The sequence below is a fragment of the Sturnira hondurensis genome, unplaced genomic scaffold, assembly GCF_014824575.4.
Source record: "Sturnira hondurensis isolate 20B ecotype Veracruz unplaced genomic scaffold, ASM1482457v3 Scaffold0004786, whole genome shotgun sequence".
Lineage (NCBI taxonomy): Eukaryota > Metazoa > Chordata > Mammalia > Chiroptera > Phyllostomidae > Sturnira > Sturnira hondurensis.
The window spans coordinates 1,869,916-1,897,094 of record NW_028077417.1 but is presented as its reverse complement, the minus strand read 5'-3'; the positions used below and the strand labels follow the sequence as shown (position 1 = coordinate 1,897,094).

The 27,179-nt window shown below is 40.4% G+C and overlaps 1 protein-coding gene and 1 non-coding gene across 2 annotated transcripts in view; one reads left to right on the top strand and one right to left on the bottom strand.

Annotated features, from left to right (window-relative positions):
- The window catches only part of GPC3 (glypican 3), a 435,757-nt gene that overhangs the window by 314,400 nt on the left and 94,178 nt on the right, over nt 1-27,179 (top strand). Inside the window, exon 6 of the mRNA XM_037046045.1 lies at nt 18,890-19,010. Coding sequence (XP_036901940.1) covers nt 18,890-19,010 — 121 coding nt within the window. The remainder of the gene's footprint in view (nt 1-18,889; nt 19,011-27,179) is intronic.
- LOC118987016 (U6 spliceosomal RNA) lies at nt 17,579-17,685 on the bottom strand. Its single transcript, XR_005066500.1, has one exon. It is a non-coding gene; the product is annotated as a U6 spliceosomal RNA (small nuclear RNA).

Below are 27,179 nucleotides of genomic sequence, written 5' to 3'. Positions count from 1 at the left end.
CAGTAAATTTTAAAAAATATTTTTAAAATAAAAATTGAAAGTATGTCAGCTCTTCCACTTTTTGCCCTTTCCTCCTATACTTAAGTAAGTACAAAATATTGGCTGAGTTTCATTGATGAGTTTTACTGATAATAATATAGCCAAGAAGTTGAAGGTTGACAAAAAGCACACAGAGGCAAATTTTAAAGTTACATGGCAGTCATAAAATGCATCAGACAGAGAAGAGGTTTTCAGCCCACAAGTGTAGGGGATTTCTTCTCCAGGATGTATTAGCCTTCTCTTATCGGAGCCTCAGTTTCCCATTATGTACAGTGGAGTTATTAATTTCTACCTTAAAGGATTATTGAGAGGATTCAGAAAGATTGTGAAATTCAAGGTATAGTGCTTGGAACACAGTAGGCCCTCAAGAAATTGTAACTATGATTGTTGTTATCCAATAAAACAAGTGTAGAAAAACAGCTGTTGGAATTCTTTACTGGAAGATAGATGGAGTTATGCCTTATTTCAGCTCCCCTCAATGGTTTATTTCTTCATTCTTCAGGAACACAGCTTCACTCACTTTCTCTCACTTTTATTTTTCTCTCCTGCAAAATCATCAAAATCCCCATCCCTGGTTTGGGTTGATGCACAAAGTGGGTATTTGGGTCTACTGGGGGTCTACTGAGAGTTATTTGCATCTAAGGGCATGTACTGGCTGGCCTTCCTCTTTTCAATGTCTTGTTTTATAGCAGAGTTTCAACAGTTCCTCCTAGGACTTTTGAGTGATTAATTCAGGCAATCTTCCAAAATTACCTACATTGGAAATCAGAATGGGTCTAGTGCAAGCCAAATCTAGCCAACCTATGCTGTAAAGGCCTTTCTGTTACCCTTGGGTTAACCTTTGTGGAAAAGGAGAGAGATCATTAAAATCAGTCATGATTTCCCAATTTCTCAAGCCAACGAATTTTATTCTTTTATGTGAGTTTCACTTTGATCATTGGGTTTGTTGCCTTTACAAGGAAATTCCATCTCCATGTGAAGGAAAACTTATTTTAAGTTGTTACTCCAGGGTCACAGGAGCTTCCTACCTTTTTCCCCTTTTATTTTCCTGATCTACATGTCAGATGGATTTTAAACCACCCTGGTTTGAACCACTTGCTTGCCCATTTTGTCCCTCTTCTTGCTTCAAGGAACAGCTTCAGTCCCAGAGCTGTTCAACAGAAGCCAGCGTAAGCCAACCTCTCCTGAGACTGGGGTATACCAGCGCTGGTTTGGAGGACCATGTAGGGGGTGGTGCTACACAAGAACTCAGGCTGGAAAGCTAATTTCCAACTACTGCTAGGGAGCACTAAAATCAGGACCATCCTAAAAGGGACCAGAAAAAGTACTGTTGGACTGGCTTACCCCTCTTATCCTTCACTCAGTGGCATGTCTTCTGAGGGACCTGAATCTTCTTGCTCCATGCCGTAGTCTGGGTTAAGGACCCTTCAGGATGTAGGTGTCCCTCTAGCATGTCATCTATTCCCCTGCATTACATGTCCATCTTTGTTCTTCCACTTGTTCCTTAAAGACAAGAAGTGTGTCTCCTGTCTAAATTTACTCATAGTTAGTTTGCCTGGCAGAGGGTGGGCTCTCCATACATGTTTGTTGAATTCAATGGAAGAACCAAGACACATACATGTTAGTAACAGACCTGATTATCTGATCTCTCTTCCGCATGGCATGTCTGTGTACTTGGGCAGGTTACTTAAACTCTGTTTTGTTTTCTCCTCCTGTGAAATGGTGAAAATAATGCCTCCCCTGTCTACCTCGTAGTGTTGTGATGAGCCTCCAGTAAGAAAGCGCATATGGCCCTGGCTGATGTGGTTCAGTGGATTGAGCACTGGCCTGCAAACCAATGGGTTGTCCGTTTGATTCCCAGTCAGGGCGCATGCCTGGGTTGCGAGCCAGGTCCCCAGTGCGGGGTGTGTGAGAGGCAGCCACACAATGATGTTTCTCTTCCTCTCTCTCCCTCCTTCCCCCCTTTCTCTAAAAATAAATAAAATAAAATAAAAATAATGGCTTGATGTTGCTGAACTCCTTTAGCTTTACCTTGACTGGGAAGCACTTTATCTGCCCTTCCATTCTAAATGATACCTTTGCTGGATAGAGTCATGTAGCTTGTAGGTCCTTACTTTATATCACTTTGAATACTTCTTGCCAGTCCCTTCTAAGCTTGCAAAGTTTCCTTTGAGAAATCAGCTGACAGTCTTATGGGAACTCCTTTGTAGGTAACTGTCTGCTTTTCTCTTGCTGCTTTTAAGATTCTCTTTATCTTTAACCTTTGGCATTTTAATTATGATATATCTTGGTGTGGTCCTCTTTGCATCCATCTTGCTGGGGACTCTCTGTGCTTCCTGGATGTGTATGTCTATTTTCTTTACCAAACTAAGGAAGTTTTCTTTCATTATTTTTTTAAATAAATTTTTGATTTCTTGCTCCTCCTGTTCCCCTTCTGGCATCCCTATGATGTGAATGTTGGTACTTTTGAAGATGTCCCAGAGGCTTCTTATAGTATCCTCATTTTTTAAAATTCTTTTTTCTTCTTGCTATTCTGATTCAGTGTTGTTCCCTTCCCTATATCCCAAATCCTTGATTGGATTCCCAGCTTCATCCCCTCCACTGTTAGTTCTCTGTAAATTGGTCTTTATTTCACTAAGTGTAACCTTCATTTCTGCCTGGTCTTTTTTATGCTGTTGAAGTACCCAATGAGTTCTTTGAACATCCTAATAACCAAGGTTTTGAACTGTGAATCTGATAGATTGCTTATCTCATTTCATTTAGTTCTTTTTCTGGAGTTTTGTTCTCTTCTTTCATTTGGGCCATATTTCTTTGTTTCCTCATTTTGGCAGCCTCCCTGTGTTTCTTTTCTGTGTATTAGGTGGCACTGCTTTGACTCCTTCTCTTAGTGGAGTGGCCTATGGTAGAAAAGTGCACTGGTAATTTGTGTGGGGTAGAGCCTTAGGTAATGGAAAGGGTGGGGCAACCTGTCTTACCCTTCTGTAGCTCTGTGTGTGGGAGGGCTCAGAGAGAGGACAATGCCATCACCTGGCCTCTGGGGTTTTGTCCAGGATGAAGCTGTCTCCCAGCACTTGCCCTGATGCCAGTCACTTCACTTTTTCTTCTTAAGACACTGGTGCCCTTCCAGACATTGCCCTCATGCTGAATCCCAGAGGGGCTGAGTCTGAGTGATTCCTCAGTCCATTGCAGGCCCTTTAAGAGCAGAGTCCTAAGAATCCTGCAGTTTCTTCCACCACCCCAACCCCCACTGGTTTTTACAGCCAGAAGTTATGGGGACTTATCTTCCTGGCACTGAAACCCTGGGCTGGATAGTCTGGTGTGGAGCTAAGGTCCCTTGCTCCCAAGGTGTCCCTCCTGATTTTTATTTACCACACTTGGGTGTGGGACTACAGTTCAGTGATCCACGCCTCTCAGCACCTCTGTGCATCTCCACCCCCTCCTAACCATCTGGATGAATGTGGCTTCTTTAAATCCTTGGTTGTAGGACTTCCATACAACTCAATTTTCTGACAAATCTGGGAGATATTTGTTTTGTAGTCTAGTTGTATTTTTGTTGTGGTTGTGCAAGGAGGCCGAGCATATTTACTTACACCTTCATCTTCAAATTCTTCAATTTGTTAAAGTGTGTAACTCTAGTTCATATGTTACCTCCTCAGATTTCAACTCCTTGAAACATGTTAGTACAGTTCTTAAGGAATTTCATCCGGTCACACATTACATGTTTGAAGCTTAAATGCTGAAAATCAAGTTTTATTACTTTTAAACACATAAAATAACAGTACTGGGAATATAACTCGGAAAAAGAGAGCATCAGAGAATCAAAGCAAACAAATAAGAATCATTGATAATTAGGCTATTGCTGTGGGAATATCCTGCTAAAGACTAGCATCCTCAAATTGGCCAACGTCCCCCTAGAGAAACCATTTATGCAAGAAACTCTCTTTTCTTCATAGCCATGAACTGAGTCCCATTAAAAATCACTATAATATGTTGCCCTGGCTGGTGTAGCTCAGTGGATTGAGCACGGGCCTGTGAAGCAAAGGGTAGCTGGTTCGATTCCCAGTCAGGGCACATGCCTGGGTTGCAGGCCAGGTCCCCAGTGGGGAACACATGAGAGGCAACTGCACATTGATGTTTCTCTCCCACTCTTTCTCCTTCCCTTCCACTCTCTCTAAAAATAAATAAATAAAATCTTTTTAAAAATCACTATAATATGTCTTCTGGATAACCAGAATCTTTCTCAAACCCCAGTGGATGACAGATAGTAATTCCAAGCAATGAACACCCTCTAGCCCCTACAGTGATCAGCTGGTCCCGGTTTGTCAAAGACTTTTCAGTTTGGGCACAGAAAGTGCCAAGTCCTGGGAAACACTTCTGTCACAGGCAGAGATGGTTGGTCACCTACTGGCACCTATGCCTCTAGCAGCTCGTACACATATGGAAAATGTGCATTCGTAGGGAGTTTATGTGGGAAGGATGAAGAATTGCTGGGGGAACTGCAGCTCATCCATTCTGTTGGTTTTTCTGCCTTTACTATTTAACCTCTTTTACCTTTTACTCCCTGAAGCATTCTGATCATTTCTCTTTTCCCTTTGTCCCCCACCCCAAAATCCTGTCTAAGGGTACAGTGAGACTTAAGAAAGGGCTGAAACAGTAGAGGTGGTTAATGATGATAGTAACTGACATGTCTATAGTGCTTCCCGTGAAAGACGCACAATGCTAGGCACATTGTGTACATTAACTAGGTGAGCCTTCAGAACAGCCTTTTGAGCTGGGCATTATTATTACCCCCATTTTACTGATGAGACGACTTATTAAAAGCCACAGCACTAGTAAGAGGTTCAAAACTCAGCCCATTTCTGCCCTTTTAATCACTACACTGCCCTACTTGTTAAATACATGTCTTTTGTCCTCTATGGGTTCAAAGCCCTGCTGCCTTCTTTTAGTTCTTGATGGAAATCCTGACCTAAGCTTGCTTTCCCCTCTAGTCCAGAAGCCCTGGAACAGATGTTCAGTCCAGGTTTTCCCTGACTGGTGCTACTAAATTCTATCCTTTCTTTGGTCTCTTCTTGGTCCAGGCCCACTTAGTGTAGCAGTACTTTTCCTGCCTCTCGTATCATGTTTTTCTGCTCTCAGATCTTTCCAAGGCTGTAAGGTGGCATCACTTGGGAGAAAGCTGATGACCTTCTCCCATCTCCAAAGCAAGCCTTCCATTCAATCTCCTCTGCACACGTGGCTCTTATAATAAAGCCTTGGCCTGTGTATCCCTTATGGAGCTTTGAAGCTTATGCAAGAAGAGACCCCGTTAGCTCTAGATCAGGAGTTCTAGCTCTATCATGGATTGGTTGTGTGATGCTGGGCAAATCACTGCCCTTCAGGCTTTTATTTTAAAAATAAGTTGGACAAAACGACCTCTAAAGTTCTCTCCAGTTCTACCTTTTACTCCCTCCCTCTCAAATATCCTTGAGAGGGAGGATATTTGAGACAGAGGGAGTCTGAAAGGAGGAGGAATTCCATAAAGCTGCATTCATGACTTTGAATTTCTAGTTCTTTCCCTGATAGCTTCCTAAACAGATCAAAGTGAAAGTGATTCAAGAGGAGCTCCAGGGTATAATCATTCTCATTAGGACACTAGTGAGTTCTTTCTCCATTTGACTTCTCCAGATATCTTTGGGGCTACAGAGAAGCAGGTAGATTGGCTGTTTGAGATGTTGTTAGAGTTGTGTTCAGTTTCTGATATTGGACAGTTTGGGGTGAAATTCACATAATTAAACCTTCAAGACAATGTCTCCCCCACAGCACCACATAACCCCAATAGGCTCCTCAGCAAAAGAAATGGAATTCAATGTCTATTGCTCCAAATAATATTTGACACAACCAGCCAGAATGAAAATTAGAAGCCCTCTAACCACAGAGATTTTTCAGTGAGGGGAGAGATACATCTAGAGTAGTGCCAAGGGCTGAAGGCAGCTAAGAGAAGAGAAATTACAAAGTGGCTGAAACAACCGAAGTGAGGGAGACGATTTTCACTCTTTTCAAAGACCTTCCAGGCTAAGGGTAATTTTTGACCTAGCTGTCCTTGTGTGCATTGCTCTGAGCTCTTATTAAGTATTTATGTAGCAGTTTATATTTTACCAAGTGCTTTACAATCACTTTTATTTGGCTTAGTAAAGTTTTCCTGGAATCTCATCTACTTTATGATTAGGAGAGTCATTTGTTGTTTGCTTAGCACCTCCATGCTCACAGCCTCACACAATAGGCCACTTGTTCCGGCAGGACAGCAGGTGCAAAGTGTTGAGGAGCCGAGAGCACCTGCAGCTACTGGGGCGGTTGGAGTAGGAGTGGTTTACACTTCAGTTCACCTTTTCTTCCCTCTGTTATTCTTTACTCTTATTTCATTGCTGGCAGCTAGAGAGTGACAGTGCCAGGCTTGGACCTGCCAAGGGCAGCGCTAGACTGATAGTTAGATACTGGCGGTGGTGGGCACTTTCCCATGTCTCTGTGCCAGCTGCCATGCCCAGGCCCGCGATCACCAATGTCTTCCACCAGGTTGACTTGCCAACTGTCTTTCCTTCCGCTACCTCAGGGCTCTGACTGCAGCCTGGATTCTGGGACTCTGGGAATGATTGGAAGAGAAGACACAGAAGTAGCATTCTACTTTCTGCAGACAAGAGCTTTCAGTGTTCTTGAGCAAGTCTAATGTGGAGTCACCCTATTCTTGCTAGTCCCTTCTCCTCCCATCAGCCACAATAGCACTCTCTGCCAGGGCTCTGCGGGTTATGATGTGCAGTGGTGTGTCTGCAGAGGGTCATGAAGTAATAGAGCTGCATACAGTGAATCACAGGTTCTCCTGGGGAATCCAACACAGTAACTAGGTAAAGATTTCATTTTCTGAGGAGCCAGTTTGCCAAAGCCAAAACCAGGATATAGTCCATGAAGTCCAAAGTAAAGATAGTATGCCAGAACATTGGAAAATTTCAGACCTCCAGCTACCAACGTCCTATGACTGAGCACAGGCTATATAGATGATTGGTTGGTAAGTATTGAATAGAGAGCATTTGCATGATTCCGGATGGAAGACAGCAAATTCTTTCTCTGATCTCCAAAATTGACAAATTTCATGATTAGATTTGTAACCCTCTCAAAGTTGTTTTGTTGATCATAGTAAGTATAATGCTTATGTCAGAAGATGTATTTTCACAACAGTAAAATCTCATTTGATAGACCCAGAAGTGGGCTGAAGTTTATACTATTAGAAAAGGGTTTGTGCCCTGGCTGGGTAGCTCCGTTGGTTAGAGTGTCCTCCCAATACACCAAGGTTGTAGGTTTGAGCCCCAGTTAGGGCACATACAAGAGTCAACTAATGAATGCATAAATAAGGGGAACAACAAATCAGTGTTTTTCTTACTGTCTCTCTGTGTAAAAAATAATAAATAAAATGTACAATAATAATAATAATAAATAAAATGTTTGTGATGAAAATCGATATTACTAGCAGGTGTGTACCTTGGGTAGGCTCAGTGTGGGAACCAGGGATTGGTCTATGGGGTTGGCATAGGGGCTGGAATGTGGCTAAGAGGAGCATCAGGAAACAGTGGCAGGAATTTTGAGCTTTTTAAAAAAGTATTTTAGCAGTCTGCATTCATGTAAAAACAGTTTCTCCTTCTCTCAGGATGTTTGGGGATCCATTATAAGGTTCAATAGGACATTCAAGGAACATTTGGGGGAGGGTTCCTTTGTGTTGTCACATATATCTGAAATGAAGCAGAAGTCAAAAATCCACAAGTCCAACTTTTCCCTAACTCAGACTTACCTCTCTCTCAGCCTAGTCTTAAATCAGTGAGGTGTGACTGTAGGTAGACTTTGAGAGTTCTACTTATCATTTTAAAGATCCCTTTATTAAAATGTTGTAGACCCTGCCAGTAGCCCAGACAAACAAAGCCGTGTTCTAAAGAGAGAGATTTGAAAAAGCATGAGGGTGTTTTCAGGAGCCATCTAATTCATTACTTGTGACAGTTATACAAAGTAGAAGCAGAAGATTTTCTATCATAGAGAGGAGGAATATTGAATGTGGAGGGAGGAGAGAGTGAAATAGGCTTTTGACACCCAACATTGGCTACCTGGGAAGCCTAACTGTCTGTCCTGGGCGATGAGTAAATGATTTGTTCTTCAATGGACTGAAATTTATTTTGAACCATTTCAAGTCCCCTCTGGTAAATTCCCTCCTCAGATGTCCTGTCACCTGGAAGCTTTGTGAGGACACCTGTGCCAAAGAGTTCCTTATAACCAGGCTTACATGCTCAGTGCTGCCTACTCACACAGCATTGGTCAATCAGAATACCTAAGAAAGCTCCAGTACCTGTGGCCTTGTCATTTTCCCTAATTCTAAAATTATGCCTACCCTTGCTTCAACTCATACTTTATCTGGGACATACTTAGACAATGGAGACTTTCATTTTTCAGGGTCTCTCAGTGTGAGTGTGAGCAGATTTTAAGCTTCCCTTAAGTTTTCATTTCAAGATTTCTTCATCCTCTCTGAGGAAATCCTTTTCAAATAACAGGTATTGAACACTCACTGCATGTCTGACACTGTGCTGGACACTTTCACATAGTAAGAATAACAGCCGGGCAGGTAGATAGCGGGGCACTGTTCTAACTAAGCACATTGCCTGTGGTATCTCAATTTACTAACATTCAGTGTGTCAGCTAATCCTCAAACCAATGCAGATGGCATTATCCCATTTTACAGGCGAGGAAATTCAAGCTCAGTAGGGTGTATTTCCTGGTCAAAAGTCACAGACTCAGTGGTAGAACTAGTTTTTGAACCTCCAATGTGAGCCCGAGGGCAGTGTTCTTTCTACCGTATGACTCAGCCTTTCTAAAATATCGTGTGTACTCACTCTCTCAGTAAACTGTGAATACCAAACTGAATTTCACCTCTTAAAAATTTAATTGTTGGCCATTATTTTGAATACCAGTTACTTTCATACAATGCTCTCATGTGTTGCTGAGGTATGTGACCTGTTCTGGGACCCCCTTCTCCTTGGCACCTGCCTTGGGAGGGACTTACAGCTCCATTCATGTTCTACCAGCACCTATGCCAATAATAACTTGAATGGCTACTACTTAGTCTCTCTGGGGCCTAATTTGCCCATCTGTAAGAAGACGCCATTGGACCAATTTCAAGGGTCCTTTCCAAGTCTGAAATTTTCATAGGTTAAAAATGTAACTAAAAAAAAGGAACTTAAAACAGGTAAAGATCATTTCCTTTTTGTTTAACTCCAGTGGGACAAGAAAACATCTGGTTTTTGAGTTAGGAGTTGGTAAATGAGTTTGGGCTGATTAAATAATAAATCCCCATCACACACTGTGCTCTGTTACTCCCCCCTCTTCCCAATTATTGACCTTTTGAATTGAAATTTTTCTATTTTTGTAAGATTTAAACTGGGTAAAAGTCCTCTCTTCCTCATTGGTCTGTTCCCCTCCTGGACACACCCCAGAGAACCCTTTGCTAGGCCCGTCTACCCTGGCCTAGTATCCTGACTGACCAAGGTCAGGGCTCAAAGCCCATGAGGCAGTTCTCACCAGTGTTGCCACATGTACTTCAGGTCTCACAAGAATCCCTTTACTTCCTTCTGTACATCTCTGTCTCCTTGCCTCCTGGCTCCTCTGAAGAGCTTGCTTCTTGAGACAAACATTGAGGTGATCCCACCTCAGGTATTTTCTCTCCATCTTCCCTTCTCTGCTTGGGAGCGCCTCCCCATGACCACAGACTCCTTTCCCTATGGCGGGGATATCAAATTCTCAAGGTTTCCTCACCATCTGGAAAATAGCCTTTGCTTCTCCAGGTTTAAATGACTTCTTGGTTACATTCCAAGAGCAATCTTTTAGTCCCTCTTCACAGTGAGGTTTGAAAATAGGCTAAAAACCTGTTCTAATACAGTTATTCACTTATATACATAATGTCCACTAAAGGAGATTTCATTGGTTTACATCTCCCTGGGTTCTTCTCTAGCTTTTGCTCCCTTTCAGTTGAAATCTATTTGTAATGTCTGAAAGTCTATTGCTGGAGAACACAGGTATTTCTCAGAGTATGGTGGATTTATTTGTTTGTAGCGCTCTCCTGACTGAAATTTGCTTGGGAGTGGTACTGCTGTGACAACAGTTATGAAAACATTTTTCTTTAAATATGTGCATAAATAAGAAAATTAAATTGTTACCATCTTTATTAAAAGTATTTTCAAAAGCTAGCTTTTTTCACCTTTTTGCTTTATTTTTCTGTTCTCTTATGTCAATTAAGACTTTTAGATAGGAAGGGGAACAACTTTTTAGGCCTAGTAATGAGATGGCTTTTCTACTCTGTGTTCTAGTTTGGTTATAAAGCTATTTGTGCTCTTTAAATTATTCAGTTTTCCATAGTGATTATAGCAGCTGGAGTACTTACTTTTCAAGGAAACAGTCTGATAAATAGTTTGGGTTAGGGGCTACATGCAATACTACAATTTGTCCATTAGATGGCGCTCTGAGAATGTGAGATCTATAATTTACTTGTTGCCATCTGTAACCGGTAGCGAATTAAACTTGTGTGAAATCAAATATTTTTGGTGGTGATGGGTATGTTAGTCCTTCTAAGATTTGTTCTCAAACTTTTCCCACCATTCTAATGCCTAAGTGAAGAAGGAAAGTGAATTTTCTAGCGGCATTCCTGTCCCAAGTGGTTACTAGTAGTGTTTAAAATCAGTAATGTACATTTAAGGAACCTTTTAAAGAAAGGAATTTCTTCTAAATGTAGGGGTTGTGACACTAACCACTTGTGCTGTTAAGAAAGTCCCTCTTTGGGTCTCCATTTTCTTCATCTACACAATGAGTGGATCAGACAAATTGATCTCTTGAGGATGCTTCTATTTGGAATGGTCCACATTTGAATTTGTTGATTTCCTTCCACTACACCCTTGCTGCCTCAGCCAGCACAGAAATGGGAAGGAAAGATCACCCATTTTATGCTTATTTGACTCTATTCCTCTTCTACAAGTGCTGTCTTTGCTTCAGCTATCCCAAGACTAGCATGCCCAGATGTCCTGTTTTAATTAGGTTCCTTTTCTCTTTATGGTATTTGCACAGGTTTTTTCCCCCTCCTTCTCCTTCCCCATGCTCAACCAATCTGCCTGAACAGAAACATGCCCCCCATTTCACTGCACAAAGAAGGTTTTCTTGGTATCAGACCAGTCCTTTTAGTGCTAAACAGATACCGAACTGCACAGAAAGGAGAAAACACCATATGGAACGCTTAATGGTGGCTCTTCTAACATCACACACATGTCCAGTTAAGACAATTTTAGATTTGGAAGGTAGCAACTTCCTTGTATTTATTTTGCCTCCTGCACTGGCCGGTATTCCTTGCCAGAACCATTTCAGAGCTTTAGGAAAGAAGCAATATTCTGAAGGGAGGACAATTAAGCTAATTAGAGATGAGTGTTACTAAGTAGACAACCCATTATTAAAATCTCCCATGGCCAACAGTGTCCTCATTCCTGACACTCTGGGCAATCTGTAGATGAGGAGAATTATGGCTGTGATGGCTCATCCACATGCAAAGCCTGTCACGAACCATGAAACCAGTGGCACAGAGGGAGCAAGTGGAAAAGAAATACTGAATTAATTAACACAAAGCTACAGAGACACCCTGAACTGAGCCCCTCTGGGTTTGAAACTCAGAGCATGCATGTTACATAAAATTCACCAGGGACACATCACATATGTCACATTTTTATAGTCAGAATGGCAAAGGCATCAAGCACAATTTTTTCCTGCATTCATTTTTCTATTGTCCTTAGAGATTTCAAATCACTTTTGGTGTTTGTCTAGTAGTGTGGTGGTGGTGGGTTATTTATTTCTCTAACTTCAACACCTTATCTCCCAAGAATGCAAATATTTCAGTAAATAGCAATACTGTGGACTTCTCTACTTGGGAGAAGAAACTCCATACACAGAGCTCTCCCCAGGGGCTTTTAAATGGCAACCCCAGGAATCTGCTGAGTAGGTTAAGAGAGATATTGCTCTAGGCACTGTTGTAGCTTGCATATTGTCTCATACAATGGAGTAGTGTGGTAAGGAAAGGTCAAATGTTTAGTCAACATGGATTATTTCTAAAGAAGCAATAGTAGGATAGTGGTTAAGAACAGAGGCAGTGCGGAGGTACACTCACAAAATTCAAAGTCCAGCTTTGCTACCGACTAGCTGTGTGGTTTTGGGAAAGTGATTTCACTTCTCTGTGCCTTAGTTTTCTGCAGAAAAAAAAAAAGCTGATTTTAGTGCCAATTTCAGAGGATTGTTAGGATGATTAAATGAAGTGATAGATTTTTTTCTCTGTGCTTAGGACAGTGGCACAGAGAAAACACTCAATGCTGATAGCTATTATTATTATAAGTACCACAGGGTGCTTTGGGTAGTAGAAAAGGAAACTAGGCAGACCTCAGTCTTAAAAGAGATCACAGACTCTACGGGCTGGCACATGGAATGTACATAAAAGAAGCACGATGAACTCAGGACCATGCCCATGATACATTTAGATGCAAGGGTAACAGGTCAGGATGCATCAGAGTGGTTCAGGAGGCCCTCAATTCCCATAAGGAGAAAACTTTAGGCACCTACAGGGAAGGTAAGTGACAACTTGAATAAGTTTTTTGCAGTTTTGAGGGAGGGTCCTCCTCATAAGAATGTATATTCATATTCACATCTCACTGATACACTGTTCATTTTGAAATAGGCAGGTTGAAGTTACCTCATTGAAGAGTAGTAGACATAAAGGCTGTGTTTAACCTAACAAAGTAGAGGTTGTGACCTGATATCTCTCTGAGGTTAGAAGGGTAACATTGTGTATGTTGGCCCAAATAGGCATTCTGTCATAAGAAATCCCCTTTAGCTTGGGGCACTAGTGATGGCCAACATAACTCTTATTAACAAGTAGATTTCCCACAGGTCCTGTGACATGCATTGTGCTGGCCCTGCTTTTAGTTTTTCTTTTCTTTTGTTTTCGCTTTAGTCTTAAAAAATCGCCTGCTATATAAAATTTCACTTATTAAAAATTAGACCATTATAAAAGTAAAAAATGTAAAAGATATGGAAGGACATAAAAGAAAAGATAAAAGTTTCCTAACATCCCCTCTTTACTTACCAAAAGTAATTGCTATTAGTATCTCTTAAAACTTTTCTGTGTATATTTGAACTCATATGAACTATGTGAGACTGACATATGTGGAGACCTATTTTTTACCTCAGTGGAATCATACCGTACGTTCATAACCACTACTTGCATCTGTTACATTGTATCTTCGACTTGGTTCTATACCATATACAGATCTACTTGATTCCTGCATAGTATTCCATTATAACATGGCTTTTAAATTCCATTCTATATTTTGTCTGGCTAAGGAGAAAAGAATAGAAAGGTGAGAAACAGAAAAGAAAATTGAGGTTTAACAGCAAGGTATTGAGACACCTAAAGGGACTGTGTGAGAACACAGAGTTTTAAAATAGTACCACTGGAGACTTCCAGCCAATGTGGAGGCGTAGGTAGGTATGCTTTGCTTCCTTGCACAACCCAAAGGAGGATAACAACCAGTTTAAAAACAAAAAACAACCAGAACTGCCAGAAAGTTGAGCTGTGTGGAAGTCCAACAACCAAAGTGTTAAACAAGAAATATTCATCCAGACTGGCAAGAGGGGCAGAGACAGACAGCTGGGGTGCAGAGGTGGTGGAGCTGGTAGACTGGGCGGACAAGGTGGTGGCTGGTGAAGCGGGAAGTCCCACATCTGAGTGTGGATAAACCAGGATGAACGACTGGGGAGCAAGACAGACCATGCAACCCAGGGTTCCGGTGCCAAGCAAATAAAACCTCAAACCCTCTGGGTGAAAAAACCTGTGGTGGTTGCAGCAGCAGGAAGAACTACCAGTCTCTTAGAAGAGTCTATTGGATGGGACCCACAGGTCCCTACAATGTATACAAGCCCACCCACCCAGGAATCAGCAACCAGGGCAGCACCAAAAAGGGTGTGATTTGTTTGTGGAAAGTGGGGCAAGTGACTGAAAGTGGGGCAAGAGCCTAGCAAGCAGCAGTTGTACCCTCTCAGACCCCTTCCCCACATACAGCACCACAACACAGCAATGCAGGTTGCCCTGCCCTGTTAAATATCTAAGGTTCCAGCCCTTATTGTGTAACAGGTACGCTGAAAGAACAGGCCCAAATGAAAGAACAGGTAAAAACTCCAGGAAAAGAACTAAGCAACGAGAAGATAGCCAACTTATCAGATGCAAAGATCAAAACACTGGTAATCAGGATGCTCACAGAAATGATTGAGGATGGCCAAAAGATAAATGAAGATGTGAAGGCTACACAAAGTGAAATAAAGAAAAATAAACAGGGAACCAACAGTGAAGGGAAGGAAACTAGGACTCAAATCAATAATTTGGAACAGAAGGAAGAAATAAACATTCAACTGGAATAGAATGAAGAAACAAGAATTCAAAAAATTAGGAGATGCTTAGGGACCTCTGGGACAACTTTAAATGTTCCAACATCCGAATCATAGCGGCACCAGAAGGAGAAGAGGAATAGCAAGAAATTAAAAACTTATTTGAAAAAGAATGTAGGAGAACTTCCCCAATCTGATGAAGGAACTAGACATGCAAGTCTAGGAAGCTCAAAGAGTCCTAAAGAAGTTGGACCTAAGGAGGAGCACACCAAGACACGTCATAATTACATTACCCAAGATCAAAGAGAAGGAGAGAATCTTAAAACCAACAAGAGGAAAGAAGACAGTTACCTACAAAAGAGTTCCCATAAGACTGTCAGCTGATTTCTCAAAAGAAGCCTTGCAGGCAAGAAGGAGCTAGAAAGAAGTATTGAAAGTCATGAAGAGCAAGGCCTTACATGCAACATTACTCTATCCATCAAAGCTTTCATTTAGAATGGGAGGGCAGATCAAGTGCTTCCCAGATAAGGTCAAGTTTAAAGAGTTCATCATCACCAAGCCCTTATTATATGAAATGTTAAAGGGACTTATCTAAGAAAAAGAAGAAGATAAAAACCTATGAATAGTAAAATGACAACAAACTCACAACTATCACCAACTAAACCTAAAAAACAAAACAAAACAAAAACAAACTAAGCAAACAACTAGAACAGGAACAGAATCACAGAAATAGAGATCACATGGAGGGTTGTCAGCAGGGAGGAGGAGGGAAGAGAATGGCAGAAAAGGTACAGGGAATAAGAAGCATAAATGGTAGGTACAAAATAGACAGGGGGAGGTTAAGTATAGAATAGGAAATGGAGAAGCCAAAGAACTTATATCTCTGACCCACAGAAATGAAGTAAGAGTGGAGAATGCTGGAAGAAGGGGGTGCAGGGTAGGGGCGAATACAGGGGAGAGAAAAATGAGGCAACTGTGATAGCATAGTCAATAAAATATACTTAAAAAATGAAAATAAAATAGTGACACTAAATTTTAGCAGCTATCAGCATTACTTGGGTTGGTACTTTTGGTTACTACTTTGTGTAGTAAATAAAATAAAAGCAAGTTTTAGGTCTAAGCCACAGGCCAGCTCTTCCCAACACTTCTGTAACCAGAAACCATGCTTAATTTACTAAAGTCCTTTGAGGATTTAAATAGCACATGGAGAGAGTGGAACAGTGTATGCTATCTCGACTTTCAAAAAGTTTGGCAAGCTTTTAAACCCAAAGCTGTTTTTAAAAAATTGAGTCACCATGGAATTGGGGAGCAGTGTTTAGTACTGGTTCCTTATCGATGGCTTGGAGATAAGAAACCAAAAATAGAGATAAAGGGACATTCTTCTAAAGGGCAGAAAATAATATAGTGGGGCTACAAGAAATCAGCTGTGGGACTAATTTGATTTAATATTTATAAATGAGTTGGAAGAGGGAGAATAATACAAAATCCCTAAGTTGGCATATGTCTTTGCACTATTCCAATGAAGATAATGAACTTCAGGAAGATATTTATTTTGTAGAAGTGGGCATAAAAGTGGCCAGCAAGCTTCAATATGAGCAAGGGCCCAAAAGTATCTGTAGGGACACATTCCTTAAGTTTATTTCAGAAGATTTATAATGATCCTTACCTTTTTTTCTATGAGCAGGGTATCTGCTTCAGGCACCAGTAGATAAAAACAAAAAGAAGATGGAGTTAGTGGCATCATCAGAGGGAAACGATGTTTAAACAGACAGCATTATATGAACATATAAAAAGGAGACTACATGGCTGGTGTTGCTCAACAGACTGAGCACCGGCCTGCAAACCAAAGGTCACAGGTTCAATTCTCAGTCACAGCACATGCCTGGGTTGTGGGCTGGGTCTCCAGTAGGGGGCGCATGAGAGGCAACAACACACTGATATTTCTCTCCCTCCCTTCCCCTCTCTAAAAATAAGTTAAAATCTTTTTAAAAACCACTAAAAAGCAATTTAATCATCACTGGCCCTTTGATGGGTGTCCCTCTGTGTTTTTATTTTGTGATCTTCAGACAGGCCATCATGGATACAGAGAGTGTTTTGATGGTGCTAGGTGGAAGGGGGATATGGGGGAATGGGTGAAGAGGTGAGGGGATTAAGAAGTACAAGTAGGTAGTTATAGAATAGGGCATGGGGATGTGAAGTACAGTGTAGGAAATGGAGTAGCCAAAGAACTTACACGCATGGTGTAAGTTCTTTGAACAATGTAAAATAATGAACAATGGTGTGGGGATTGCCTGAGGGAGTGGGGCGTGCTGGGTGGAGAGGGACAAAGGTGAAAAACTGGGACAACTGTAATATCATAATCAATAAAATATAATTTAAAAACCTAAAAAAATGAACAATTAAAAATAAAATAAAATCACACACGCACACAAAAAAGAAATTTAAAAAGGAGACTAGTAGCAAGCCAGTTCCCACCAAACACATTTATGATAAGTATTATGTTTAATACAGCCCCCCAAAGGTGATTGATATTTAATGGTTGGTGATTTGTGTATTTGCTAACTTTCAAAGTTAAATAAGATGAATATATTAGGCTACCATTTTAGAAGAGATGCAATTAGATATTCTCCTCAATTTCACTACAAAATATTTTCCTTTTCAGCGGGTGACTTTTAATCATAAAAGTCAAGACTAGATTTCCTGATATCTTCTGGTACCATACACGTTTTTCAAAACATGTCCTTAAAATTGGCAGATACATTTTGTCTTGGAAAGGGAAAACCTAACAAAATGAGATCACTATGAAGTTATGAGATTTTCAAAAATAAAGAGATACTGAAGTCTGCCCTATCAATCTCACAGTGTCCTTGAGCTTCTTCTGCTCAAGTGAGCTGAGTGATACGAAACTGTTTTATAAAGTGCTATACCAGAACACAGTAGTATTAATTATTCATTGTACATCATAATTTGGGATTAGAAATGTAAATTGATGAAATTCCAGGAACTTATCCTTTATATTCTTGCGAATGTGCAAAGATTGGTATATAAGAATTTGCATCACTGTTTTTTTTTTTTTTTTTGCTTCACGAATTTGCGTGTCATCCTTGCGCAGGGGCCATGCTCATCTTCTCTGTATCGTTCCAATTTTAGTTTATGTGCTGCCGAAGTGAGCACACATCGTTGTTTATTTTAACAAAATATTAGAAATAACTGAATCTCTCATTAGTAAAGGATTAGGTAAATAATGACAGAGCCATACAGAAGAATAAAGAAATAACGACGGGGAAGTTCTTTATATTTTGACATGAAAATATGTATATTAACTAATAAAAAGCTGCAAATCAGTATGACTAGTATGATTCCACCTTCGGTTAATATTATATATTAGTACACACATGTGAAAAGCCCTAGAAGGATATATATCTAGCCATTAACCATGGTTCTGTCTTCAAAGGGTAGGATGATGGAGGGACTTTTACTTGATGCTTTAGTGCCGTGTTGTTTGAATTGTTTACCATGCACATTATTATTTTTGTAATAAAAATAAAAAGTTATTCTTAACCCAACTGACTATCCTATTTTGATTGAAAAAAAAATGTATAGCCCTGGCTGGTGTGGCTCAGTGAATTAAGTGCTGGCCTAAGAACCAAAGGGTCACTAGTTCAGCTCCCATTCCGGGCACATGCCTGGGTTGCAAGCCAGGTCCCCAGTAAGGGGCATGTGGCAGGCAACCACACACTGATGTTTCTCTCCCTCTCTCTCCCTCCCTTCCCCTCTCCCTAAAAATAAATAAATAGAATCTTCTTTTAAAAAATATAAAATAAGGGCAAATTTATGCTGGTTGTGAAAGGGTTGGGAGAGCCTTCTGAAATGAAACTCAGCTACAAGGCCTGACAGAAATTGTGAAAGGAGCAATTGGGAAAAAAGAGAGGTAAAGAACATGCAAGAGTCTTTCTCCTTCAAATGAATGGAAAGCGCACTCAGAGTTAAGGCCTTTCCTTTCACTGGCCAAGACCCAGGACCTCCCTTAGCATAGCTCTTATCACTCTATATTTCGATTGGCCCCACCTCTTCTGTACTATGCACTTGACTGAGAGCGCAATAAAGGCTTTCTCTGCCATGTTCGTTGTTGTGTCCCCAACACCAAGGGGAGAAAATAGGACGTTGAATGAATGTTTGTTGGCTGTTGAGTGAATGTTCTCTTTTGTGAAAAGACTCTATCTAGAGTGATTTACTTTTGCACTATGGGGTCATTCCATGGTTTAAAAGGCCACAGAGAGCTTGAAGTCAGTTTGACCACTGGTGCTGAATACAGCCAGCTTTCACTTTGCTTCAGACTCTCTTGTGACAAACCTTTTCTTTACCTTCACCTTTCCAGATACAGCCAAAAGGCCGCAAGGAATGGAATGAAAAATCAGTTCAACCTCCATGAGCTGAAAATGAAGGGTCCTGAGCCAGTGGTCAGCCAAATCATTGACAAGCTGAAGCACATTAACCAGGTATGTAGAACTATATTCAACACAAATGAAAGCGGCACAAAAGTGAGGGATGGATGATATCCATTGTGCAAAGCTGTATTTTTGCGTTTTGGGGAAAGGCAGCCATTGTTCATTTTCTTCAAAGTTTCTCTCTGCTAAAAAGAACTTTTGACCCTCATTTTTTACCCCACTTTTAAATCATAAAAGATTATATTGTAATATTAGAGAGAACTTGGAAAATAGATGGAAAAATGTTTTTCACGACGGCATAACTGTATCCCAACTCAGACTTTTTCCATGATTGGAAGTATACAAGTGATTTAACAGTTCTTAAAATTTACACTGTATTGGAAACTCTTTTTCATGTTGCCACAAATCGTCCAATTAATGACTTTTGTGGCCATAAGATTCCTTTAAGTGTGTATCATAATTCATTGTCTGCTTTTCTGCACATTCAGATCACTTCAACTTTTTTGCCATCATAAATAAAGCTGCCTCTTCATATACAATGCCTTCTCCTCATCTTAGATCATTTACTTAAAATACTGAAGTTGCTGAGTTAAAGAACGTGAGCATTTTTATGTGTATTTTTAAATTGCTTTGCAATGGGGATGTCCTGGCTTTCACTGCCACCCGGAAGATGTGAGAGGACCAGCTCCACTGTGCCTGTTGCAACTTTTGATTCACTGCCACCCGCAGAGACACCCACAGATTCCCTTGACCTATATGCAGAGTTTTCCCTCTCATGCGTTTAGTGGCTAAGACAGAAATAGAAGTTAGTTGTACCATCTGCTTTTGATTGCTTTGTGGCCACAACAAAAAAAATGCCACTATATACCAGAGTGACAGTGTTTTTGCCCCATGATGCATGGGTGGGAGGGCCCTGGCACACCACTGACTTCTATTTGTGGCCTAAGAAGAACTTAATAAAGCTAAAATCCTCATGCAAGGACAGAGGTTTCTATATGAAAATGCTGGCATGATTTTGTTTTTTAATATGAAGTATAGCAGTGAAATTTCTGTGGTTCTTAGAAAATGTTTAGAAAGGCTCTCTAAATAGCAGTATATTTCACTGCAGATGGCGTTGTGAAAGTATTTACAACACACTTGGGTGTGACTCCTCCAGTGCCTAATAAAGTGCTCTGTTCTCAGGGAGCACTTAATAAATAGTAGTTACTGCTGCTAAGCACATGATAATGGCAGTATGTGCATAATTATTTTTCCCGTGAACTCACAACTTTACTAAGTTCTATAAAGTCTGCTTAGATACAGTATGATTATTTCAAAATGCATCTCTGAAGGGTTCAGAGCACAATGTAAACCACTAATGGCTGAACTGAGGGCATGGCATATTTCGCCTGGGGAAAATGGCATTATTTGTCCTCTGAATTATTTGCAAATTACCTCAAGCCAGTTTTGTCTGGGTGGCTCCACTCACTTGAGTAGACGCAGTATTGGTGAAGGCAAAATCTCAGGGTCCACCACTGTGCCCAAAATACTAAGTGAAGAATACTGTGAACAGAACGATTTGGTGGACAGACCTTAAGGGATACCCACTATGTGTTCAGCCTGGTGCCAGGAAGTTTGAGGGTTCAAAAGAAGTCTAATCCTCTGTTTTTGCAGCTTTCTTGGAGGGGAAGCATGAGTGTAGAAAGTGCTTAAATACAAATAAGTAAATAAATATAAATAAAGATGATGGAGAGCCAGAGCAGTGATGCTGCTCATCAGTTTGGGGTGGTTTTCTTAGAGCTAAGGTGGGCTAGTGAGAGAAGCACTCCGGAGAGAGGCAGGTGTTAAGATCTGCCGTTGACAATGAGTAAGTAGAGACAAGCCTGAGAGTGGCAGTCAGGAGAAAGATTAGACAAAGACCTGCGAATGGACCCTGCCCCCGCCGCAACAACTCTGGAAAAAGGGAAAGCTGCATCAGACACGGGCTTCTATGTGATCCAATGGTCACTAAAAATATTTATAGCAAGTCCTTTCAGCAAAGACTTACTTAGGTGTTTGATGTTGATACTGTGGGAGACCATATGATATAGGGGAAGGCCCCACAAATAGAAAGAAAAGGGGATTGATGCGTCTGACTTTAGGTATAGCTCTTACTGGGTATATTACCTTAGGCAAATCACTCAAGCTCACTGAGCGTTAGTTTCCGCATCTGTAGTACATCGAGATATCAAAACAAGGTTATTGTAAGGATTAGAATATATATTTTTACATAGCCACACACCCCCAATTATATAAAGTTCATATATACTGTAATTAAATATGTAGCACATTTTATATATTATATATACAAATATATGTAAGCACATGTGCATGACAGATAGTAATAAGTGGCAGTTAAGATGATTATAATCAGGATTTTCTCTATAGGCAGGACCCAAGTTAGAAATGGAGCAAAATTCCAGTATTTTTTACCAGCCTAATTCTGCTCCCCCAATTTTATATGGTTGCAGGTCCCTTTGATGCGTCTCTTCATTTCTCTTTCATACTGTTTCCTTATTTCCCTTTCCTGTAACTTCCAGCCACAAAAGCTTTTCAGCTTCATATTAGGGAGGTGTACATTGTCAGAGTAGGAAAGGTCACAATTTACAACTTCTTTCTCTTACCTCTGTCCAGGAATGTGTGTGTGTGTGTGAACATTTCTGTTCCCTTACAAATACAATTAAGTAACCAATTACTTCACATTGATAGACCGGTTTTACCTGTTGGAATTGAGCTATTGAAATTGGTTGGCTGCAAACACCCACATTAGTTGTTTTCTCTCATCTGTGTTGCTTTCCATGGCCAAGACGCATATTTCTCAGATCTTCAATAAAATTTATATTTTTGTCATAAGAATGTTGTGATGATGGTGATGATAAAAATAATATATTTGTATTTGAGTAGCATTTAGCCATATTTCAAAAGGAATTCTATGTTCTAAAAGTCTAACTGCTTGTATTGGGGAAAGTAGCCACCCTGGAAGTGTGTGAGATACACTACTTTCACTAATTCTTTTCAAGAACTCATTGTTACCCTTGGACACCGTGTCATCCTCACTGCCCCCTGGGAGGTAAGTGATAAATAATGTTTGTTCTTTTTTATAGCTAGAGAAACTGAGGCAGAAAGCCATTAAGGCTATGTGGGCATACTGCCAAAGCATCCAGTGAGTTCAGCTGAAAATGTGATCAGTCATCCAGATGTTATTTTCCATATACTGCCAAACATCTGGATTTACTGAACGCCTGACTAAGCTGACCTAAAGTTTTCGTGATGGGGAGATAGAATCAAGTTAAATTGCCCAAGTTCACATGTACATGAGCGGCGAATCCAGGAGCGTAATGTGATTTTTGTAAGCCCCTTCCTCGGTGATGTATCTATTAAACTGCAGTAGAGTGTTCCAGCATATGTATTTACAAACGCAGGGCTATTTCTCTCTATCTAGGCCTGTGTACCTATGTTTGTACGTCCTCTTGGGCTGTAGTTAGGCCACTTATGAGCACCTCCCAAAATAACTCTTCACTTTCTTCCATGGAGTTTCTCAGCTGCCAACTTTCAGGTTATAGTTGTTGCCGATAGCACTGGAAATAATATACCCACTATGGGAATAAAGTCACATTCTTTCCATATTGACAATCCCATGGTGTAATCTTGAGGGGATAGGTTCAGGGTCAGGCCCAGGGCCCCTTCCGTGGGAAGGCCTGCAGGTGTGGAATGTCCTCCCCTCCTCCTTCCAAGCCAGAGTTCGTCTGTAACATTCCCACGATTAGAAACAAAGACTTTTTTAAATTTCCTTTTCAGTTTCTGATTTGTCTGAGGATTTATTGTCTTGTATTAGGAGAGGAATTGGACTCTTTAAAGTCCTCAGTGTCAGTGTTGAAATTTGCAGGACCATATTCCTTTTTGAATTAAAAAGCTTAGTTTTGTTAGTCTTCTGCTCCAAGGCCTCCTGCATGGAAAGAAGGCCCCACAAATATCAAGAATGATCATGATACATTCTCACCCACATGATACTGTGGGCCATTTGTCTTTCAACCCCATTTTATTTGGTAACATTTTCTCTCTGTGGAAGAGTTTGCTGTGTACTTGGTGCTAATTTAGCAGTCCCGAAACTGCTCTAGGAGTCACTGTTCCCAAGAAAAATCTAGCCGTTTATTGTTTTTCTGTTTTAGTTTCTGGTTCTGGTTCAGGTTTAAATAAAATTTCAGAAATTATTTCCCTGCCCGTTGTAAGTGGTTGCTGCCAGAGCAGTTAATACCTGCCCGTTTGGCATCAGAGCTTTTCATTCAAAGTGGGACGAGTCCCATCTGTTTGGGATGGTTGGAATGTCCTGCCCACTGGTGGGGGAGTAGACAAGATGGCCTCTTAAGATTCCTTCCAGTTGTGTGATTCCTTGATTTGTGGTCCAAGGTCAGGCATTAACCCAGCACCCTCTTGTGAACAAGTCTTGTGACTTTATTCTCTGCCCTACCCCTCTTTTTAAAAGACCCTGTTCCCAGGTCACTCCTTTCTACTTTGTACCATCTCATCATTTCAGAGATTATTCTTGTCCCACTGGTCTTCCAGCCTGGACAGATGGAACTTAAACTTGCCCTTCCCCACCCCCCACCCCTGCCCAGTTCTTCTGTTCTTCTGCCTTGTTCTCATTAGGCTATGAAAACATTCTACTATATTCTATTTTTTCCCTAAGTTCCCCTCCTCCAGGACCAGATTTTGTTAGTCATGTGACTCCACAGGAATAATAATTCTACCATACATTTGCATAGCACAATTCAGTTTGTAAAGCTCTTTCATGTGTACTAGAAATACTGACCTTCACAAAGGCTCTGAGAAGCAGATAATATTACCTACATGTGTCCAATGAAGAAACTGGGGGCACAAAAAGGGTAAGTGACCTACACATAGTAAGTGGGAACTATACCTACAACCCAGGGCTACTGATCTTAGTGTCTGTGCTCTTTCCTTCAATACTAAAAAGACATGGCACACCTTGTTATGATTAGCAAGATCCATATAGAAAAGATGTGCAGAAGCACAAATGCCAGACACTGCTTAATTTTTGTCATGATTTCCAAGTGCCTAAAACAGTCATTTCTATGGTCTAAAGCTCTAGAGTCAGCAGCAAAGAAAAAACAAGCATGCGGTTTATTAAATGTCAGTCGAAGAGTCTTAGAAAACTAACTACCGCACTGTATGATGTGGAAATGGAGGCACTCTGTGGCATGGGTTCGAGTTATAGGTGGCAGACAGCCTCTCTATGAGCTCTCTCTAATTCATAAAGCGATGTTAAATGGTCAAACAATACTAAAAAGTGTAGAGCAGACAGTGGAATATTTTTACTCCATCCTCATTTGTGAACACCTGAAAAGTGTTTTTAAAATTCCTGACAGGCTACTTGGGCATCATGAGAAAACACTGCTTTTGAAATAGAAAGTTACATTTTTTTAATAAGTTAGTTAGTAAAGTTGTTAAGTGCCAGAGAAGTACCCAAGACATTCCTTAGCATGTGGTTAAAAAGAGAATCTTTAAACAAATCTCAGGCATGATAAAAAGATACTCTGAATCATTTTTTTCCATAGTCTTCTCACAGTAAAACCAGTGAGAATCAGACCTGGCAGGTGTGGTTCAGTGGATTGAGTACAGGCCTATGGACCAAAGGGTCACTGGCTGGATTCCCAGTCAGGGCACATGCCTGGGTTGCGGGCCAGTTCCCAGCTGTGGGAGCACGAGAAAGGCAGCCAATCTATGTTTCTCTCCCACATCAGTGTTTCTATCCCTCTTCTCTTCCTTCCCTTTCCCTCTTTCTAAGAACAAATGAAATCTTTAAAAAGAATAGCGAGAATCATAAAACACTGCCCTGGTCCAATAGTTGCTAGAAAAGCCAACACTGATATAAAACTTCTAAATAAAAAAAATCTTTTGAGAGTCAAGTTTAAATGAAAGATCTTTCCAACTAGAATTATGTCTCAGTGTCTGTCACACTTCCTCATATATGAATAGCATGGTACAACTCTAGTAATTGCCATTTCCACATGCAGCCAGAATGTGTGTGTGTGTGTGTGTGTGTGTGTGTAGATACTGTGTGAAAGACAGTATCTCAATGGCATGTTAACAAGGGCCAATGAATGACTTCTGAGTTACAAAAGGACAATGCATATTGGCCTTTAAATACCAGACTTGAATTCTGTAGAGCTAAACATTAGTTCATGAAGTAAAAGGGAATTAGCTGATGCATTCCAAAACAGATTTATCATTAAAAAGTCTTCTGTCATTTTGCTTAATAGCCTGAAAAATAATTACTATGTCTGGTGGCTTTGGGGAACATGTGTTTTTAATATCTTAATCACTGTGTACAGTTTAATAACACTGCACTAAGAAGAATTCCCAAGTATTGCATATTAAATTTCTTGAACTATTTTCTATATTTAGAATATACAGAACTAAAGACACTTAGATTGGGTCATATATTTTAGTGTGTGCATATTAATAAATCTCTCAAAAGTGGAAGGTGAGTCAAGAGTGGTGAGTGAAAATGTTGTTGATAAGCATTTTGTGGTAATCTTGATTTAACAATCAAGAGAAATAATTATTTTTTTGTTGCAGTATTGTACTCTTTCATGAACTTTGTTGTTGTTGTTAGAAGTATTGGAAGTGTTAGCTATGGAAAGACAAGTTCTACATATGAAAAGTGAATTTTATCAAACTATAAAGGCTACAAGATTTACAGAGGTAAAAATTATTTCAAAAATATCTATGAAAATTATAGGGTCTTCTAGTTATACTTCCCTACTGGTAGAATGTAACACAATGCTTTTTAAATAAATGGTTATAAATTGCTGCTTTTTATTGCCATAAACCTTTACTATAAGCAGTATTTATTTTCAAGTACTATTTGAGAAGTTCAGAAATATTTTTTTTACCTAGATGTATTTATGAATATGTATTTTGCCTGTGGTCTGTCAGCTCCTTAAGTCTGTGATTATGCATATTGTTTTCTGTTTCCTATAGTACCTGACATATATACATTATGTTCTCAATATTTACAATATTTGATTGATCAATTCATTCAAAGATCTCAGCCTTTGATGCCCTCAATTTATTTCTAAATTTAGATTCAATTTAAGGCACTTTTCCCATTCAATATTAACCAGTTAGCCCCAAGGAAGGGCTACATAAGTACAGAGTTATAATTAGCAGAGTCCTTTAGGTTGCAGGGTCCAGCCCTCTGGTTTTATAGATGAGGAAATTATGGCCAAGAGAGAAATGACTTATCCAAAGTCATAATGCCAGTAAATGACAAAGCTGAGACTGGGAAATGAATGGGTCAGTATTCTGTAGAGCCCCTGTTGTGCTTCCAGAGGTTTTGGGGCAATACAAAACATGCTGGCAAACATGCGAGCACATATTCCTACACCGTACTCCCCATCGTAACAGAGGCCTGTTCCTGATCAGTTCACCTTAGGAACAAAAAGCAGTATGGCATGAGTCATCATCTTGTTAATTATTTGTCTCTTGTTATGGATATTAACTAGTGTTTGATCACAACAAGTACACCTCAGTGCCTACCGCCTCATTAAACCCACTGAACAGTTGTTGCACATGGGTCAGGGGGTGGAAGGGTGCTGCTGGGATCACTGAACCAAAAGCAGACAGTGTCAGCATGACCTGTTGCTCATGGAGTTATACCCACTCACCAGCTGACTTGGGCTTCTGTCACATTCAGGAACAGTCATCTTTTCACTCTCATGTTCTGAGCTCAACTCCTCCACCTTCCTGGACAACCTATAATAATCTATCTGGTGCCTTCTCTCTCCTTCCAGTTTGGCAAAATTGCCATCATGTTAGTCAGTGGGCTTACATGCTTAGTTTTTAGGCCAGTGTATTCAGATTGTGTTCCATAGGGAGTAGAGAGGCAGGAGAGGTGCCGTGGGGTTATTCTGAGTTTCCCATTCCTATTTTAACCAAAGGAGCTACATTTTAAAAAATCTGCTTTACATATCAGTCCTTCACATAAGATTACACTTAAACAAAAGCTTCCAATCTCTAGAAGAATTAAAATCTTTGCCTGACTGATACAGCTCAGGGGGTCGTGCATCATTCCACAAAGCGAGAGGTAGCCGGCTTGATTCCCCATCATGGCATGTGCCTGGGTTGCGGATTCAGTCCCTGGTCCAGGTGCATATGAGAAGCAACCAATCAATATTT